The 21,632-nt window shown below is 39.1% G+C and overlaps 1 protein-coding gene across 6 annotated transcripts in view; it reads left to right on the top strand.

Annotated features, from left to right (window-relative positions):
• Positions 1-3,237: 3,237 nt before the first annotated feature.
• Positions 3,238-21,632, top strand: part of PIR (pirin) — a 108,016-nt gene continuing 89,621 nt past the window's right edge. Inside the window, exons 1-3 of one of the 6 annotated variants that reach the window (XM_054472424.2) lie at positions 3,238-3,446; positions 5,316-5,463; positions 16,806-16,898. In XM_054472424.2, coding sequence (XP_054328399.1) covers positions 5,368-5,463; positions 16,806-16,898 — 189 coding nt within the window. In that variant the 5' untranslated portion in view covers positions 3,238-3,446; positions 5,316-5,367. Of the gene's footprint in view, positions 3,481-5,315; positions 5,464-16,805; positions 16,899-21,632 lie in introns of all 6 variants that reach the window. The other 5 variants (XM_054472427.2, XM_054472425.2, XM_063660728.1 and 2 more) reach the window with 5 other exon arrangements.

The following is a 21,632-nucleotide window of genomic DNA, read 5'->3' as shown; positions in this document are numbered from 1 at the left end:
AAGTTAAAGCACCAATACACCACCATCTGGATTCTACAACTGACATTTTGCTGTATTTGCTTTGTCATATATCAATCCGTTTATCCATCTCTCTATTCATCCATTAATTCACTTTGTTGTCATTCCTATTATTATTGCTGCTATTGTTATTTTTTGGTGCATTCAAAGTAAGTTGCGGACATCAGTACACTTAATCCATAAACACTAGTTAATGTACATAACATTAACTAGAGGTTGTTAGTTATTCAAATTATTTTTTAATTTTTACTCCAATACTGTGATCTAGAAAGCAGCCTCCATTCAGCCAGAAGACAAAACTTTATAAAAGCTGAAAACTGAGAAAGGTTATCAGGGTAATTGAGGTAAGTATCAGGGGAATCATTCACCTAAATTTCTCCAGTTTCCTGGTTCAGAGATGAATTGGCCTTTCAGGCCTGAGAGTATTTTGCTTGTGATGGATTCTAGAAAGTTCTGTGGCTCAAAGGAAAGGGTCATAAGCTATTTTTTTTTCAGAGACACTGCCAAAAACCCAAGGGAAAGATAGAGAAAAACACAATTATGAGTTTCATGCAACAGCTGATCACATGTAGCTTCTGGGTCAGGGCACTGGTCGATGGAACAGACCATGTCTGTGCAGAATGCTCTCATGAGGGTGGATATGGGAGTCACATGTGCTTATCTTTTCTGGATATCTTTGGATGTCTTTGACCACCCAGTGTATTTATGGCCTTCGTAAACTAGCATTGACAAAATAATCAGTCCTTGACTTGGAGCCAATTGATTTCCTGGGTTCAATGAGTCTGAGTTTTTAATATGGAATATTTCAGAGGCATTTGTCATCTAATGAATAGCAGCTACACTGCCCTGAAGGGCAAATTAACAAAATCTACAAGACAGAATTTTTGAGTTAATGGCTTGAAGAAGAAAGAAACAAAAATAATGAAGTGTTTAAGATGTCCATGTACTTTTTTTTTTTTTAATTTTTGAGACGGAGTTTCACTCTTGTTGCACAGGCTGGAGTGCAATGGCACGACCTCGGCTCACCGCAACCTCCATATCCTGGGTTCAAGCGATTCTCCTGCCTCAGTCTCCCGAGTAGCTGCGATTAGAGGCATGCGCCCCACGCCTGGCTAATTTTGTACTTTTAGTGGAGACAGGGTTTCTCCATTTTGGTCAGGGTGGTCTCGAACTCCCGACCTCAGGTGATCTGCCCGCCTCGGCCTCCCAAAGTGCTGAGATTACAGGCGTGAGCCACTGCGCCTGGCCCCATGTACTTCTATAATATGTATCTTTGAAAAGAAAATCAGTAAGTTTTACAGAGGAGGAAAATGAAATTCTTGAATAAAAAAGAAAAGAGTCAAAGTACATAAATAACGTGGTTGTCTTTAAAGATTATAATGGTGTTATTTGGAATCATTTAGGGAAGGCTTTGTTCATTGTCATACCAGCATGAGTTTTCTTTATGCTTCCCAAGATTCCAAAGGTGATCAACAGTCCGTCTACACACTCATATATTTAGCCGCCTACTCCACATCTTGATCTGGATGTCAATGACAGTGTGAAAAGTGCTCAAAGCTTAATATACAGAGTCACATTTCTCATCTCAAAACAGGACCCTGTTACAGTGAAACATTATACGCCCTTTGTTCATTTGTAAGAATTCTTCCCTCTCTCACCTTTGTTTCTCCTCATTTTAAGTCTTCTACCTTTTCAGATTTGTTCTTTTTCTTTTCTTTTCTTTCTTCTGCAGGGGCCTGTAAATGGAATTCCTGCATTGCTCTAACCATGTACACCCTTGGACTTAGCTTTTACCTGTAACTGACTTCTGAGAGACAAAGGGGAGAAACCGTCACTCCTAGTACACCTATTACAGCTGCAGAGGTGGAGGAGACAGTTGCAGAACTAGTTACAATGACGATAAGAAACAATACTTTGTTATTCCATAGCACTTTTAATGTTCATGTGTATTATCTCAGCTAGCCTTGAACCGCCTAAGTAAGGTGATGAGGACGAGTTTAAGCCCCACTGATATTTTAAAAGCCCAGAGAAAAGTGTTCGTTCTTCTACTAACTGTTCTTTTGGAGCAGGGGTCTGCATACTAGGCCTGCAGCCAAAATGAGTAGGTAGCCCACTACCTATTTTTGTATGGCCAGAGGGCTAAGAATGGTTTTTACATTTAGTGGTTTTACATTTAAGATGAAAAGAAGGATAATATTTTATGACAAGTAAAAATTACATGAACTCAAAATTGTATGAATTTTATGAATTTAAATTTCAGTATTCATTATTAAAGTTTTATTGAACTACAGCCACATTCATTTATTTGCCTGTTATCTATGGCTGCTTTCTTGCTACAAAGGCAAACTGGAGAATGTACATGGCCCGCAAAGTCAAAGTATTTACTATCTGGTCCTTCACAGACAAAGTTTGCCAACCTTATTTTAGAGACATCACTGTCTTTCCTTTCTCAAAACCAGGCAATGAGCCTTCTGGTGTTTAGAGAACAGAAACTGCAGCTATGTCTGTACCACTAGTTAATAATCCTAGTAATGAACTAGATCCCTTCACTGGCTTGTGCCAGCTCCTCATTCTCCTGGGAAAACTCTACAACGCCTGCCCACTGTGTTCCAACAACATACAAACTCTTAACCAATTATCTCCCCACTAGAGTGTGCCTTCTCTTCAGGCAGGAATAAAGACGTATGGCTGCCCGTCCCCACTCCCGCACTCCTTTTCTCGCAATTCCAACTGACAAACAGCAGGCAACTTATCTATGGAACAAACGATTCTGTAGTGCTTAGAATGTGACAGGCTCATTTAATTCTCATTGCAGCCTTATGAGGCTGGCACTATTATCATCACCATCCTCATTTTATAGAGGAGGAACCAGAGGCACAGAGAGGCTGAGCCACCTGTCCCAGGTCATGCCAAGTGGTGCCTCCCAGCGGTGGAGGCAGCACTGGAATCCGTGCCGCCAAGCTCCGCGGGCTGGGTGACAGGGAGACTACAGTTAAAAACAAATTTCCCACAAGACCGACCGGAGCACCGATCAGAGCACCTGCCCGGGCCACACATTTCCTCCTGGAGCACAGCAAGTGCCCCCTAAATTACCCGAGTGAGCATCTCTTCCCGGCACGAGACGCAGGGAGGCCAAAGGGCCGCCAAGCTGGCCTGGGAGAGGCGTAGGGCGGAGCGAGAGTGGAGTGACATTCCCTAAGGCGGAGCCCCAGGGTCCCCGAGACCCATAGACTCCCGCCTCCCGCCTCCCGCCTCCCGCCTCCCGCCTCCCGCCTCCCGCCTCGTCTAGGCCGCCGGCCGCGAAGCGCTGAGTCACGGTGAGGCGACTGGACCCACACTCTCTTAACCTGCCCTCCCTGCACTCGCTCCCGGCGGCTCTTCGCGTCCCGCCCACCCGCCGCTAAGGCTCCAGGTGCCGCTACCGCTGCGTGAGTACCTGGGGCCCCTGCAGGGGTCCACTAGGTGAGGGAATGCCGGCGGTCAGTTTGCAAAATCCTGCCTTCCCCAACTCACTTTAGACTCCTAGGGGAGATAACAAGAGATACTTAAATTGTACTACGAAATTTGGTGAAAATGGTAGACGGCTTTTCTTTCTGCAAAGCACTGAGATCTAAGTACCTCATCAGTTGTTCACATGCATACAATTTAATCGTAGGAGTCTGGAAGGACCCAGACATAATCTAGATGGGGATAAAGATACTTTCTGGTTGCGTTGATGTAGGTGATGACCGGCCTGTACTGCTTTAAGTATTAAGCTCGTTTCTGCGCCTTACATCCCATCACCCAATAAATATTTATTGATTACTATTCAGGGAGGATACATTTTAGGGTAGGCCTTGACTAAGTGGAGGGTATTGTGGAGTAGAGCCCTTCTGAATAACAGCAGCTAACATTCTCATAGCACTAACTGCACCCCTTTGAGGTAGGCAGTCTTATTCCATTTTACAGATAAAACTGAGCCACAGAGAAACTCAGGTTACACAGCTGATATGTGGTGAAGCTGAGATGCAAACCTAGGCTGTCTGGTTCCAGAGTCTGCTTTTTGCCAAAGCACCTCTCTTCGTTTCAGTAGGAATCTTTGAAGGAATTGGGTATATTTCACTTGAAGAAAAGATTTAAGGGATTGGGGGTACTGTTTGCAAACACTTAAAGTGGAAAAGGGATTGATTATATTCCTTCTGGGATAGTCCATTAGAACCTAGACCTCCCAAAGAGGAAAAGACTTTCGAATAACAAACTCTGGCTATAGGTAAGTCCTGAAATACGAGATGCATTGCCAAGAGCAGCTGGTCCATGACTTGCCTATGCTCTAGAAGACTTCATGAGTATGCTGAAAGATTTCTTGCCCAAAATGTTGGCCCTGAACTTCAGGAATAGATGGGTCTTTGAATTCAATGACCCTCGAAGATCCCTTTTAATGCCAAGATCTTCAGCATGTTCTGGCAAGAGTTAGGGACCTCTTTGTTTTTCTCCATGTTCTCTAAGGCGCCACACAAACCTCCCATCTGTCAGCCTCATTGGTAGCAACTACCTCAGGGGTGCTACCAGTGAGGCTGACAGATGGCACTGGGGAAGGGGTGGGAGATTGAGAGAATTCAATGAAGTAAGAAAGATAAAGTGTTCATTGGAGATTTTTAGTAAGTGGCCAACAGAGCTGCTAAAGTCATGCTTCACTTAACGATGGGGATAAGTTTTGAGAAATGCATTGTTAGGTGATTTTGTCATTGTGCAAACATCTTAGAGTGCACTTAGACAAACCTAGCTGGTATAACCTAGGTGTGTAGTAGGATATATGGTATAGCTTATTGTTCCTAGGCTACAAACCCATACAGCATGTTCCTGTACTGAATACTGAGGCAACTGCAACACCATGGTGAGTATTTGTGTATCTAAACATACCTAAACATAGAAAAGATACACAAAAATATGGCATTATAGTCTTATGGTACTACTGTCATACATACAGTCCATATATTGTTGACTGTGTAATGTTGACCTAAATGTCATTATGCGGCAGGCACATGACTATATTGCTAACCTTTGCACAACAAGTTAACTGTAGGATTACATGAGATAATTGTAAATAATTGGTAGGGTACTGGGCACCTAGTAGGTATGCATACATGTTCACCATCATTATGGTTGTTTTAAATCACCTAACCCAGGCCCTGCACATAGTAAGACATCAACAAATTGTAGCTGCTACTATTTTGTGCATCTAATCTTAATATCATTTATTTAGTAGTCCTTGGATGTTCCCTCCTTTATGACTTCTTTTTTTGTTGTCCTTCCTTTAGCCCTCCATCCTCTACAGCTCAGCATCAGAACACTCTCTTTGTAGACTCCGATATGGGGTCCTCCAAGAAAGTTACTCTCTCAGTGCTCAGCCGGGAGCAGTCGGAAGGGGTTGGAGCGAGGGTCCGGAGAAGCATTGGCCGACCCGAGGTATGCTAGTTGGGTGGCCGCTCCTTGTTTTCTTTTCAGAAGGGACTGGTGGGATGTTGATGGTGATTTGGGAAGAGAGGGCCAAGATAGTCATGAGCTGGCCTGTGGGGTGCATAAGTGCAAACTTTAAAGTTTGCAGTTGGGGGCAAACCAGCCCCAGCCCAAAGGGGGTTTCTGTAATGTGAATACAGAGGTCTTGGGCAGAAGGTGCAGCTGAGCTTCAGGAAATGTCTCTGCTTCTCTCTGCACACCAACGTGCCACCCTGGGCTGACGTGATATTGGCCTCAGCATGCATATCGCCAAACATGCCCACCACACAGCCCCTAAGTTTATTTGCCCACACTTCAAAGCACCAGGGAGTAACTCTGATTCTCAATTGCAAATTCCCAGGAGAGAGAATCTGATTGGCTCAGCATAGATCAGGTCTCCACTCCTGGCCAATCTGCTGTTGCCAAGGATTTAGTTTCATTGAGAGACTGCTGGGACCCAACTATGTAGATGTCTGGTGAGGGACACGTATAGATGGGTCTAGCTCTCAGAGAAGGTGATTATAGATTAGGTAGATGTCTTTCAACTTTAGAGAATGTTTTCATTTGAATATGGGAAATTTGGGATTTGTGGGGGAAATAAGTCTTATATGCACAGAAAGCTATCAGATGGTGGTCATAGCCCAGGGAATACAGCCCCTAGCACCATATCAGATCCCCAAAACATTTTCTAATAGAAGAAATACATTACAGAGATGGATTCCATTTTGAAAAGTGAGTCTGGTTTGTCCCTCTTCTTAAACTCTACTCTGACAATTTTCATGCTACTTTGTTGCTCGACTTAAGCTTTAAAAGGGTTACTTTCTCAACTTTTTAATCTTTGAAATGTATTTATAGGGTTCTAAAAAAACTCCTGGCCTTCCTCAATGAGTGCTGACCTACATTTTTGATGGGTTCAATTTTTTTAGTTATGTTTTAAATTGACAAATAAAAATTGTATATATTTACGATATACAAAATGATGTTTTGATAGGTGTCTATATTGTGGGATGGCTAAATCAAGCTAATTAACATATTCATTACCTCACATACTTATTTTTTTGTGATGAGAACACTTAAAGTCTCTCTTAGCCAATTTCAAGTATACATTGTTATTAACTGTAGTCACCATTTTGTGCAATGAATCTCTTGAACTCATTCCTCCTGACTGAAATTTTGCATCCTTTGACCAACATCTCTCCTTCCATATCCTCCCATCCCCTAGCCGGGGTAACCACCATTCTACTCTCTGCTTTTGTGAGTTTGATTTTTTTAGATTTCGCATATGAGTGAGACCATGCAGTAATTGTCTTTCTGTGCCTGGCTTATTTCACCTAGCATAATGTTGATTGGCCACTGAGGCAGAGGAAAAACTGTCAACACAACTCTCCATCAGCCCCATCAGGCCATTTCTCTTTCCAATTAGCTTCCTGTTTACACCTGAATGTCTTCTGAGGTCCATCAAACAGTGTTTTCTGAAGGATACCTGCAAACAAGATTATTCTAATGGCTAAATGCACAGGGAGTGTTGGGGAGATGCAGATAGAGGTGGTATCATATTCTACTAGGCTACATCACCAATAGAACAATTGGAAAGAATTTTGGAGCCCCAAACACACCTGTTAGTAAGCCACTATTATATATTGAGGGTAACTAACACTTTAATTAGCCCATCTGTCAGGAACACATCTGCTGAGAATTTCTTTATTGTTTTTGTCCTGTGAATCCCTTTGGCAGTTTGATGAAACCTATCAATTTCTTCTGAAAGCAATGTTTTAAAATACTTAAAATACATAGGATTACTAAAATAAAATATATAGGATTACCAAGGAAAACTTTTATACTGAAACATGGTTAAGAACAATTTTAAAAACTATTTCATAATTTGGTAATTTTACATTAAATAACACGATTTGCTGGCAGTTCTAGTAACTGCTGAATTTCAAAGCTGTGAAGAACATGAACAATATTTCGATATATCTACTAACAACTGTAATGTGATATGAAAATAACTTTGATTTCAATTGGTGACGGAGTCACAGGTACTGGTAATTTACTGTGGTGCATTGACTACATTCATAATTGAAGAAGTTAAATTTCAGTCTGGAGATGACAGTGATGGTTGCACAATGTAAATATATTTAATGCCACAAAACTGTACTCTTGAGATGGTTAAAATGCTAAATTTTATGTTATGTATATTTTACCACAATAAAAAAAAACAGAAAAAAAATTAGTAGAGGTTAGTGACAATAAAGATGTAATTTTTTAGCAGTCCAAGTTTACAACCCTTCTGAGTTCTATCAATGGTGCCAGGTAAGAGTCCATGGCTGATAACTTATGCTTTAAAAATCCCCATATTTTACTGATTCAGGTCTCCTGTACCCCAGGTATGACTCTACCCTAAGGAAAAATAAATGGTTAGGAATCATTCCTAATCCCATCAGCCTGGTTTAATTACTGTTGAGACAAAGGGTCTTTTTTTTGTTTGTTTCCATATAATTGTATATTTTACATCATGGGATTATATAGAATAAACAATTTTGTGTTCCAATGTTTTTTTTATTTAACAATGGTAGCATAAGGACTTCCCATGTTGTTATAAATTCTTCATAAACATCATTTTAATAGTTATGCCATATCCTGTGTATAAGCATAGCATTATTCTCTTACTTGTGAATCTATTTTTGACCATTTAGATTGTTGCCATATTATTTTTGCACTCTACATATTACCAACTTGCCAGAAAGGTAGACTCCCTAACCCTCCCATCAGCAGAGAATGAAAGCATCTGTCTAACATCAAGAGGTTACTTTTCTTTCTTTCTTTTTTTTTGAGACGGAGTTTCGCTCTTGTTGCCCAGGCTGGAGTGCAATGGCACGATCTCGGCTCACTGCAACCTCCGCCTCCCTGGTTCAAGTGATTCTCCTGCCTCAGCCTCCCGAGTCGCTGGGATTACAGGCATGCGCCACCACGCCTGGCTAATTTTGTATTTTTAGTAGAGACGGGGTTTCTCCATGTTGGTCAGGCTGGTCTCAAACTCCCAACCTCAGGTGATCCGCCCACCTCGGCCTCCCAAAGTGCTGGGATTACAGGCGTGAGCCACTGCGCCCGACCAAGAGGTTATTTTTCAAACTCTGCACCAAAGCTTCTGTCTCTAAAGAAATATCTCATAAACTTTGGACCCAGAGCTATTTTAGCATAGTGTCTACAACAGTGCTCAATATTCACAGCCGCAAGTGTTTTGACTCCTTTGGCTGCAAATGTGGAGATAGAAGAGGAATTTACAATGCTCTCACTGAGCCTTTCTGTGATTTAACAACAAGGAAGAGATGGAGTGGGGCTGGCCCACACTCTTCATTACAGTTATACGTGGGCCAGGCTAGCCAGACTGGAATTTGAATGGCTGAGTAGCATAGGTGCTAGGGAGTGGTTCCTCTGTGCTCCCAGCAGGAGGGAAATCCACTACTAATCTGCACTTGCTTCTATGCCCACTCCTGCTGCCAGACACTCCTCAGTGTAATGTGTTTCTCCATGGGTCACTCTTATTTTTATTTTGTTAATGAAGAATTTCAATCATCATAGAAAAGTAGAGAAATAGTATAATGAATCTCCATGTTCCTTGCATCCACAATGATCAACTCATGGCAATCTTATTTCATCTATATTATCATCCATTTCTCCCCTCAAAGTATTTTGAAGAGAATTCCAGCCATTATTTTATTTCACTTATAAATATTTCAATTTGTGTCTCTAAAAGATAACTTGGAAAAAAAACACTACAATCTCATTATCACACGAAAATTTTAAAAATCCCTTAATGTCATCAAATAGCCTTGACTAATCTTGTTCTTCACTGATTTAGCCTCTGTAGATGATGCTTTTCATTATCAAGGTCTCTAGATATTGAGTCAAGGAAGTGGGCCATATAGTCACAGCTCAAGTCCATTCAAGGCTGTATCTAGATCTCAGTCTAGGATATGTGCTGCAGTTTCCTTCTGCCTTCTCATTGTTATCCCCAGGTTCCAGTCTAGAGGCGAGTAAACCCAGAAGGTAGCCTGAGGTGTTGGAGTCTATCTTGAGGCGCCTGTTCCTTCAGCTGCTGCCGTATTGTCTTGATGTAGGCTGACCTAGAATCACCTGATTCTTGGCTACTACCATAGGCATTATTGCCCTTATATCAGTTAGGATTAGGTTCAACTGTGTGTAACAGAAAGCATCATCCAAAACCAATGATATACATAAGTAAGTGTTTGTTTCTCTTTTGTAAAGTGCCAAATAGGCACTCCAGGGTGGCCTTCCACTCTTATCAGGGACCTGTGTTCATTGTATCTTAGGTCATAATTCTTAGTACATTCTTAGTGCATCGCCGTATAGTCCAAGACAGCTGTTAGGGAAATGGCAACCATTTACCTTCTGGCAAAGAAAGGAGGAAGAGGGGAAGGGCAAAATGATACTCATCTGCTGTCCGTCCTCCTCTTAAAAGGAATTTTCCTTAAAAGTTCCACCCTGCAACTTCTACATTGTAGCTAGATTCAATCATATGAACACAACTAGCTACAAGAGACGCCATGGACCTAAAACAAGTACCACTCAGTATATTATGGAGTACCTTTTATGTACACAGAATTATTGTAAGTTCAGTGGAGCATCATAAAAAAGCATAGCATCGGTCCCATCCTCAAGGAACTATTATTCTTGGTAGCTACTTCCAGTGCTTCCTGTTGTAAATAAAATTCCAGGCTTTATTGTGGGAGTACCACATGCCTGAGGGGTGGTGGCCACAAGTTTTGACTGACCTCTTTTTTTTTTTTTTTGAGACAGTCTCTGTCTCCCTCTGCTCACTGCAACCTCTGCCTCCTGGGTTCAAGCAATTCTCGTGCCTCAGCCACCACGCCTATCTAATTTTTGTATTTTTAGTAGAGACAGGGTTTCACTATGTTGGCCAGGCTGGTCTCTAACTCACAGCCTCAAGGGATCCATCTGCCTCGGCCTCCCAAAGTGCTGGGATTATAGGCATGAGCCACCGCGCCTGGCCTGATTGGCCTTAAGAGACTAAAAGAAGTAGATTGGAAGCTGCCACTTGAATTCAGCAGCTAAAGCATTTAGAACTATTTGAATGAAAAATTCTCATGTGGCTCAAAAACGTTAAAAGATTGTCAATTTGATATGTAGAGAGAGAAAGATGTGAATGAATTGGGGACTTAGTGAAAACATTTTAGAAAATCAGAGTTTTGTAAATTAGATCTTGTCTACAGATAACACATGTTTATTTCACATGCTATTGAATCCGTGCTAAATGTTTAGAGAATGTTAGGAAGTTTGACGAGGACTAATACCCAGTACTGCAAATAACACTTTAGTACAACAGTCTAATGCAAGATATTCTTACTTTTTGGAGGGAAAATGTGTCTTACACATATCACCAATTTTCTGACAAGATAATCAATTCATCCTTCTGACTCTTACCTCAATCAGCCCCCTAGCTTCTTCAGTCGCTTTCTTGTGCTGGCTTTCTTCCTATGTGTGTTCATATTTCATGGATTGGTGACCAGAAGGATCAAATGGGCAATAAATATGACAAATAGTACTGATTTGGTCTGAATCTATGTGTCTTCCCTACTCCAAATTCCTATCCTGAAACCTAATACTCAGTATGACGGTATTAGGAGGGGAGGCCTCTGGGAGGTGTTAGGTCATGAGGGCAGAACCCTCAGGAATGGGATTAATGCCCTTATAAATGAGACCCCGGAGAGCTAGCTGACTCCTTCCACCACGTGGGACACAGCTACAAGGCACTGTGTCTGAACCAGAAAGTTGGCCCCTCACCAGACACCAAATTTGTTGGTGCCTTAATCTTGGACTTCTTAGCCTCCAGAACTGTGGGAAATTGATTTCAGTTGTTTATAATCCAGCCAGTTTATAGTATTATGTTATAGCAACTCAAATAGACTAAGACAGAAAATTGGCACTTAAATTGGGATCATTCTTCCATTGTCTTGAACAATAGGTCCTGGTTTCTGTTTTGATGGCTGACAAAGCTCCTTATTAAGTGGTGAAATGGTCATTTGGCCACACCCTTGGTGTTTTCTCCTGAACATGTTTCTCATTTTTATAATATGGGTAGGCTGAAAATTTTCCAAATCTTTAAGTTCTGCTTCTCTTTTGATTAACAATTCTGCCTTTAAATTATTTCTCTCTTCTTGCATTTTACTATATGCCATCAGGAGGAACCCTGTCCCTCAACGCTTTGTGTACAAATAGCATCAGCTAAACATCCAATTTCATTGCTTACAGGTTCTACCTTCCACAAAACACTAGGATATGAACACAGTTCAGCCAAGTTATTTGCCACTTTATAACAAGGGTAATCTTTCCTTCAGTTTTCAATAACATGTTTCTGTCTAAGACCTCATCAGAATGGCCTTTACTGTCCATATTTCTACAACAATCTGTTCAGGATTACTTAGGTATTCTTTAAGAAGATTGAGGCCGGGTGCAGTGGCTCACGCCTGTAATCCTACCACTTTGGGAGGCCGAGGTGGGTGGATCACTTGAGCTCAGGAGTTTGAGACTAGCCTGAGCAACATGGTGAAACCTCGTGTTTACAAAAAATACAAAAATTAGCTGGGCATGGTGGCTGGCACCTGTAGTCCCAGCTACTTGGGGCGCTGAGGTGGGGGCATTGCTTGAGCCCAGGAAGCAGAGGTTGCAGTGAGTCGAGATCATGCCACCGCACTCCAACACGGGCAACAGAATGAGACCCTGTCTCAAAAAAAAAAAAAAAAAAAGAAAGAAAGAAAAGAAAATTGGGACTCTATCTACAGCTCTCCTCTTTTCTTTCTGGGCCCTCACCAGAGTTGCTTTTAATGGTTCATTCACAGCAATGTAGGCTTTTGCTAGCATGACTTCAAGACTTCCAGCCTCTACTCTTTAAGCATTTCCAAGGCTACCTCCAGTTTTAGGTATTCATTACATCAGTGCTCCAAGTTCTTGATAACAATGAAAAACTACTGTTCTGTGGGTGGTGGATGGTGATAAGGGTAGGACTAAAAAGAGAGAGATCCTCTTGTTTTTCACAGTTTGACAGCAGGGCATATTTGCTCATATAAAACTCTTTGATACAAAGAAGCAATAAGTATTTCTTGATCTTGTCTTTACCCATATTTTAATAGAACCACAACAACACAGAATTTAAAAGTTATCTTAGAGCTTCAAACACTTTGTTTTGTACCTGGGGAAGTGATGGCTGTGATATTTATAGGACTGGTGCAGTATAACAGATACCACCCATCTATGTAGAACCTACAGTACTTTGGGCACTGGACCAGGTGTGCTACATTCATTGTTTTCAATCCTTATAATCTTCCAAGGTATATATTATCATGTGAGGAGAAAGCAATGTGTAATAAGGTATGAGAATTCTCAACCTCTCCTCCTACCAATCCCAGTTCTGTTCCTGGACATTTAATAAGCCGATGTGGAAAAATGAATGACAAGACTGAAAGGAAACAAATTTGTTTGGTTGATTTTCACTGGAAAGGGCAGAGACTTACTAGTGGAAGAGAAAAGAGTAAATACAGAAGGTGAGAGGAGAGGAGAAAAGGAAAGAGGTGTCTTCAGATGGTTTGAAGTGATTTGAAGAGTTAGGGAAAATGGAATCATGGGAGACAGATATATACATGGAGAGGGGTAAGAGGGATTTTAAACATATCTTTAAATTGAAGCCTCTTTTGGTGTTTTTGAGAGGATTCAATAAATAATTTGAATTTATTTTCAATTACTTTTAAATATTGGACTGGATGAAATACCAGGCCGAGATAGGCTACAAAGTGCCCCAGCTTTATATGGGTTGCAGTCCACATTTTCAAATGAAGAAATTGAGAATTGGTTAGGTTAAAATCTTGCAGTAGCTTGTTGAATTTTTATATATATATATATGTATGTATAATATATATGTTATGTATATGTGTGTGCATGTTTTTTCATAGAAAGTTAAAATAAGAAAGATAAAACCGGAGACTGAGACAGTTTCATACTTTCATTTCTAGTAATATGACAGAGTAGACATCCTGAAATAAATAACTTAAAATTAATTAGCTGAGCTGCCAAGGGGTTGCTGAAACTCTTAGAGTATAAAAACAATAAGAAAGAAAGAAAAAAATGGAAAATCTGAATAGTTTCATAGCCATAATGGTAATCGAATGAATATTTTAAAAGTTTATAACAAAGACAGCAGGACCAGAAGATTTTATAGACAAATTTTACAAAATATTTAAGGTGTAAATAGTTCTAATAATGCACAAACTCTCCAGGGGATGAAATCCAAGGAAGTGCTCCTCAAATCACTTCATGAAGCTGACATTACCTTGCTATCAGGACCAGACAAGGACAGCCAGTGAAAGCATAATTACATCACATTTATGAAAATGTTTGCAAGAATCATAGAAAATTAACCAACCAAATACAACAATGTATTAAAAGATAATATATCATGACCAAGTTTGGATTATCTGAAGAGAGCAAATTTGGTTTAATGTTAGAAAATCTATTTGTGTATTTTATTAACATTAAGAGGTTAAAGGAGAAAAAATCATATAAGTGTCTCAATAGTGTGGACAAGACATTCGACAGAATTCAACATCCATTCATGTTTAAAAAACAACTTTGTAAACTAGAAGTAGAAGGGTAACTCTTTAACTTTATGAAGGGAATCTATAAAACACCTGCATTAAACAACCAGATTACCAATAAAACTTTATAAAGCAATCTATGTAAAATCAGGGAGAAGACAAGGATGTCTACCACCACCATTTCTACTCAAGACTGTTGTAGAGATGCTTGCTTGTAAAAATACAACAAAAAGAAACAGAAAATATAACAATTGAAAATGAAAAAAAAATCCCTTCTTATTTGCTAATGGGTGTTATTCGAAATATTACTACCAAATATTCACTCCTTCTCTACAACAGGATTTTACACCCACATCCATTTTTAGGCACATTACCCATGAGACACATAGGAAGGGATTAAGTGCCCTCCTCCCTGACTTTGGGCTTGGCCATGTCACATGCTTTGACCAATGGGATGTGTTAATGTGATTGTGAATGGTTGACTTGACTTGCTTTTTGCTCCTGCCCTTGGCTATGAGAACATAATGCCCTCCATAGTGGCCACTGTTTCAGCTTGAGTCCCAGAGTGAGAAGACATGTCAAGGCCAGCCAGGCCCATAAAAACCCAGAGAAATTGCAGTCGGCCATGGCTTTAATCCAATGCAAGACAAATTTTTTTTGTGAACTATTAAGCAAAACTTTATTGATAAATACACTGGTGATATGAACATCTACAAAGAAAACCCAAAAGAAGCTACAGATGAATCATTAAAATTAATAAGAGCTTAGCAGGGTTCAAAAATCGCCTAGCACATTTCTAATTTCCAGCAGCAAACTGTTCAAAATATAATGTGTAAATGCTGTTTGCAGTAGAATTCCATTAAAAATACAAGTTAGCTAGAAAAATAATGTTTAAATATATGTAAGACCTTTATGGAGAAAATTGCAAATCCTTATTGAAATATGTTTAAAGACCTAAATAAATGGGGATAGCCATGGTTCTATTGAGGAAACATTGAGGAATACTCAATATTATATAAATGTCAGTTCTTCACAAATTGATCCGTAGATTAAAACTAATTCCAATCAAATGTTCAAAATTTTTCTTCATAGAATTTGATAAATTTCCTAAAATTTGTATAAAATAACATGGTCAAGAATAAGCAAGACAATCGCAAACATATGTTGATGACAGCCAGATATGTTTCTATCTCTCATTTGAGCTTGAGATTGATCTTTAGTTGCCTGCTAGCCTTTGCATAATATAATGTGCACTCAATATTAATAGTTCTATTTATACAGATAACATTTATATGGATATATCAAATTCAGTGTGACCTAAAATGAAGTCACCATAGCTATTTCAAGGCAGCTTCTATTATGTTCTTTAAGTGCTGAATGGCCCTACCATCTTCCCAGATACCATAGTTAAAAATTTTGGAGTCAGTTAATGCTCTTCCTTTTTGTCTCATAAATATCTACCCAGTCACTCAACCACTCTCCATCACTACTGCCATTGCCTTAGTTCTGGCCTTTGCCTTCGCTCAGACTATTTGAGATAACCTTCTAGATATTCTTTGTTTCCTGTCCTCCTTTACCAAACCATCTTCCACAGAGTGATCCTTCTAAATCTGATCATATCAAACTCTGATGAAAACTCCCATCACCTTCAGGATAAAATCCAAACTCTTTTAGGATTTGTCCTCCATCATCTGCCAATGTATCTCATAATTCCATATGCATCTTTTGCCCCAACAGATTAGTTTCCCTTAGTTCTTCAAGCATGCCAAGCTGTTTTTCTGCTTTTCTACCTGGAATATCTTTCCTTCTCCTTTTCTCCCATATACTTGATTAACTCAACCATGTACTTCAAGACAGAGATTAAGTGCCATATTCCTGAGTTTTCTGACCTTCTTTGATCCATTCCCACTCTCATATGTGTAAAATTGTCTTCCTCCAAAGCATTTATCGTCTTGTTGCAATAATTGATTTTCTAGTCTGTTCCCCTGTAAGATTATGAATCTGTTTAGGATACAGAATACATCTTGTTTGTACTTGACTATTTATATCTTAGATGATTATGAAATGTTTGTCCACTCTTTGCACTTCTCATAAAATGACAACTTTCTAGCACAATCCATGAGTCCTTGTGTGTGTGTGTGTGTGTGTATTAGTCCGTTTTCACGCTGCTGATAAGGACATACCCGAAACTGGGCAGTTTACAAAAGAAAGAGGTTTAGCTGGACTCAAACAACTCCATGTGGCTGGGGAGGCCTCACATTCATGGTGGAAGGCAAGGAGGAGCAAGTCACATCTTACATGGATGGCAGCAGGCAAAAAAAAAAAAGAGAGTTTGTGCCGAGAAACTCCCATTTTTAAAACAATCAGATCTCGTGAGACCCATTCACTATCACAAGAACAGCACAGGAAAGACCCGTCCCCATGATTCAGTCATCTCCCACTGAGTTGCTCCCACAACACATGGGAATTATGGGAGCTACAAGATGAGATCTGGGTGGGGACACGGAGCCAAACCATATCAGTGTTTATAAGAAGTTCTTCCTGAAAGCAATTTTTATTGTAAAAAGTTGCTCATTGGCTATGTAGTTTTCAATGAGGCTTGCTAGATCTGTTCATAAATGTAGCCCCTGGTAGTATGGTTTAAAAGACATATCTAATCTGCAAATTTTATTTTTATTTCAGTTAAAAAATCTGGATCCGTTTTTACTGTTTGATGAATTTGAAGGAGGTAGACCAGGAGGATTTCCTGATCATCCACATCGAGGTTTTGAAACAGTAAGTACAATAATTTGACTGCAGAAGTGTGTATTTTGAAATATACCTCTTTCTTCTAATAGAAAATTCAATTTTAAAAGCAATAAATAATAGGCTAAAAATTCATTTATAAGTTGCAGGCTATTTTACATAAGATATACTCAAATTTAAATATTTACGGTTTTTAGTATTCTTTGAATTTATGCCACCAAAAACATTCCTATTTGTGCAGTTAATAAATTGGCTTATTAAAATATTTTTGTAATTAAAATAATTCATTGGGGATAGAATAAACTATTTGTGATTAAAATACTTTTATATAGAAAACCTGTTTCTAATCATGTCACTACCCTCCAGTCTGGGCAACAGAGTGAGACCTTGTCTTAGAAAAAAAAAAAAGAAAGAAAAAAACCTGTTTCTATCTTGTTTCTACCCAAGAATGTTCAGATGTGTGTAACCTCCTGTAATATAAACTCCAAAAAACAATCTAAGAACTATACGAGTATTTATACTAACTTCTAAGGAATTATAGAATCAAGGGGTCCAAATATAACATAGCCTAAAAATTAGGATTTTAAGAACATACATATACATTTACTAGTTTAATTGCAAAATTTAGAGATTCTACTGAACACTTAATGTTCAGTTTTAGTTAGATACAGAAATAAAAATGTGTAACATAATATTGTGGCACTTTCAAAGATTCTCATTGTCCGCACACATACATTCTGTGGAAGCTCAGGGATTGTTACTTCCTAGTTACAATGTTTAACCATCTACTCACCAGAACAACCTGCATTAGTAGGGAAGAGACCAGGGCTTGTTAAAGGCTCAGTGTGTTTGTAAAGCCAATTAGTGAATGAGTAAGTATTTATTGAGTAAATATTTATTGGCTGGCGATATGCAGGCGTTGGTGTAGGGTGATCTTTTGTATGTTAGGGTGTGTTGTGTGTTGGGAAGTGTGGGCAGAAGGCAGAGTGAGGGAGGCTAAAGAAGGGTGAGGCATGATCCCTGCTTGCCTCATATGCAGTCTAGTTAAGGAGGTTAAAGATGTTTGGGAAAGAGGGCACCACCACAGTGTAAAAGGATAATGAACCAAAAAGTTTCTGGAAGTAGGATCAGGGTAGTTGGACTCTTTTCCCTTCCTCATTTAGCCATTCGCCTTCCAGTTCCCTTCTCTGCTAACACGTTTGAAGGCGCTGTGGCTTGCTTTGCAGCAATGATGGAAGCCATTCCTTTCACCTACCCTACACTCATGCTGGATTCTGACCCTGTTCCTGGAAGATGTCTCCACTCTGTGCTCCTGCTTGAGCTACTTCTTGTGTGCTCCATCCCATAGCTCCACTTACCACCTTACTAATCCTTCAAGGTCTTTTCGGATATCACCAGCTCCATCAAATTTTGCAGACAATCCCAACAGGATGTACTTTCTACTTCATTTGGTCCTCATCGCATTATATTTTTACCAGTCTCATGCACATTATGCCTTTTTGATGACCTTGATTGTATTCTGTCTGTCTTGCATTAGAATTGGGGATTGCCTCAACCTCCCCTCACATACCCAAGAGGATCATAAATTGCTTCAGCTGAGATCATTCTCTGTGTTCTCTATGTGGAGATACTTAGTAACTACTGGCTGAATTTAATTGGATAATAAAAAGTTGAAGACAATTAATATGTTAAATAAAATGAATGATTAAATATATTACTTTCATTTCCATTATGGAAAATGCTTTCTGGGGGGGAATGCTTTATAAATTATAAGGTACTCAGCTTTAAGCAACTCCCTGAAGGAGTGCAGCTGTAGAATATTAGTGTTTGGCTCTTTTAAGAATTTTCCTTAAAACTAACTGTAATTATTTGTCAGTTCATTTACTTGCTAAAATTTATTTGTAACCCCCAAATCAGTACTTGTGGTGCTTTTGTGTTAATTCGTGGGCATGTGTAGAGTGGCAAAAAATTTGAGCTGCCCAATGCACACATTCCCAGCTGAGGTTGAATGAAGCGATGCTCTTTTTTTCTTGTTTCACAAGAAAGTGACCTTTCACAGTACATTTAGTGCCACTTTGTCCACACTTTTGTGCTTTGTGTGGGTAATTCCACTGTTTAAAATGGTTCCCACACAGAATACACTAATGCTGTCTAGTGTTCCTAAGTGTAAGAAGGCTGAATGTGCCTTACGGAGAAAATATGTGTCTTAGATAAACTTTATTCAGGTATGAGTTGTAACACTCTTGGCCTAGAGTTCAATGTTAATTAATCAACAATATCTGTTAAATAAGGTGTCTTTAAAGAGAAATAAACATATAACAAAGCCATGTATTGATCAACTTAGCAAAATATTGTGACCAGAGGCTTGAAGGAACACAATCCTGTATTTATTCTAGGAGCAATGGTCTAGTATTCTCTAATTCAGTGATCATGGCAACTATATAGAACATTTTTCTATAAAAATGATGAGAATCAACTGTATCAGTTTTCCTCAGGAGTGTAGGTAAGCCAGAGACTCAAGTGGTAAGCAATTATCTCTTAATGTGAGCTTTAAAAGGCTGAAATTTAAAGCCAGGCCCACCTGTACGCTCTCATCACCTCCCTGGAGCATTTTCTAAATTATACAGGCTTGTAAATTTTGAAAATGCTGGCTAGGATAAAGAACAAATTTAGAATCACCTGTGATGTTAGCTCACCATCCAGAAATAGCTATTGTTTTTATTTTGATATATTTTCATTCAGTACTTTTTTTCTGGTACCACACTATGTTTTGCATCTTTTTGTTAGCTTAGTATTATACTATAAGCATTTAAAAATATTATTTAAAAAACTAATTTTAATGGCCTCATTAGGCATCTGCCATGATGGTTGTACCAACTGATATTACCACAGTGATGTGTTCTGAAGGTTCCTATTTTCCCTCAACATCACCAACATAAATGTATTTATTTGACTTTTCTTACCTTTGCCATTTTTACAAGTGAAAAATAATGCTTTATGATAGTTTTAATTTATATTTCTCTTATTTGAGCGAGATTGATTTTCTTTTCATTTTAAAACATTCATTCACCATACATATTTAATATTCTTGGCTTTTTTTTTCCTGCTGGGTTGCTGGTATTCTTTTTATTATTTTATAGATGCTCTTCACATATTAAGGAAGTCAGATCATTTTCAGTGATAGGAATTGCAATAGTGTTAAGAGGGATTTGGCTTGTTTTGTATGCCTTCAAAGGTAAACTTTCGAATACAAAGCATAGATACAAAATAGAAGGAAGAACTTTGTAACGATTAGTTATGCAAAGATAGAATAACTAATATAAGCATGCACTGGAGCAAGATAAGCATGTACTGAATGGTCACATACTTGATGTGTTATCAGGATCAAGGTCCTCAAAATAGTGATGTGCTGGAGCTCACATTTATTTATTTTTTAATAAAAATGAAACTTTACTAACACATGAGTATAAAATGTAACTAATATACATATTTTGAGTGCACACTCACATTTATTTTAACTGGTAGTGATACATGATCAAAGGAATGTGGAAAATATTATTCTATAAAATTCTCATTATCTCAGGTGTGACCCATGAACCAGCAGTGTTATCATTTGTAGCCTCAGTGTCCACTTCAGAGCTCTGGATCAGAATCTACATTTCTACATCATCAAATGATTGATATACACATTAAAATTTGAGGAATGCTGGTCTAGATCTTCCAAATCAGAAATACGATTCTATGAGATAAGTAAGAGAGAGAACCCAATTTTACTGGGTTAATGGCTAAGCCATTTTTAAACTTAACTCTTAGGTTTGAATAGCTATATATTTTTTATTAAAAATTTGCCTGAAAATTGAGAAGGCGTACTCTAGGGAAGAGGCACAGCTGGTGGTCACAACACAAAAGGAGAAATGCATTCAGTTTTTCCTACCAGGAGTTTGTTTTCTGGGGATGATTGTTTTTCAAAAGGCCTGAGTGGTGAAAGGTGAAATAGTTTTGCATTTACCCTGTTTCTGGTCAGGCCTGATATTGTGATTTGTTTAGGGCAACTTTAGTTATCAGAAACAAAGAACAATCAGAGACATGGGAAAGTCCTGCTAAAGTTTAGCTCGAAAAAGGAGGTACTTATAGATCGGACTCCGTTGATGAACCTCTCACCTACCCTAGGAAGAAACATGTGTTGTGCCTTTTGAAATCATCCTTAAATGATAGCCTCTGGACTTTTCAGGTTTTAGCACTGAAAGGCTCCTGTCCCCGGGAACCTCTCAGTCCTTAGCAAACTGAGATGATTGGTCACTCCTGTTTAATTAAGCTTAGGAACTATTAGGAGAAAACCATCCTGCCTGCTTTTCAGGGACATTTTAGGATGGCCTTGTCTACTGTGTTCTCAATTAGGCTGAGAAGTGTTTTTAAAATTTTTTCACTACAAGCCTCAGCAAGTTCTTTGATTTTGTTCACAAGAACAAAACCACCCTGTTTCCAAGGGTGTGCCCATCAGAAAAGCCACGCTCATAATTACTTGTTGGTAGCCGACAGTGTTTGCATGCAATGCCTAAACAATACCCAGGAGAGGAAGGGAAAGGTCCTGGTGATTCACACCCAAAATTTATGACCGGATTCAAACCTCCCACCTCCCACATAGCCTGTTTTTTTTCTAGCTTGCTGTGCACCACTTTCAAAAGCAAACCCTACCATCAAGGCTGAAAAAAAAAAGACTTGATTAAATTCAACATCCATTTTGGAAAACCGGGAAAGGATACT

The sequence above is a fragment of the Pongo pygmaeus genome, chromosome X (genome assembly GCF_028885625.2).
Source record: "Pongo pygmaeus isolate AG05252 chromosome X, NHGRI_mPonPyg2-v2.0_pri, whole genome shotgun sequence".
NCBI classification, from domain to species: domain Eukaryota; kingdom Metazoa; phylum Chordata; class Mammalia; order Primates; family Hominidae; genus Pongo; species Pongo pygmaeus.
This window is presented reverse-complemented; position numbering and strand designations above follow the sequence as displayed.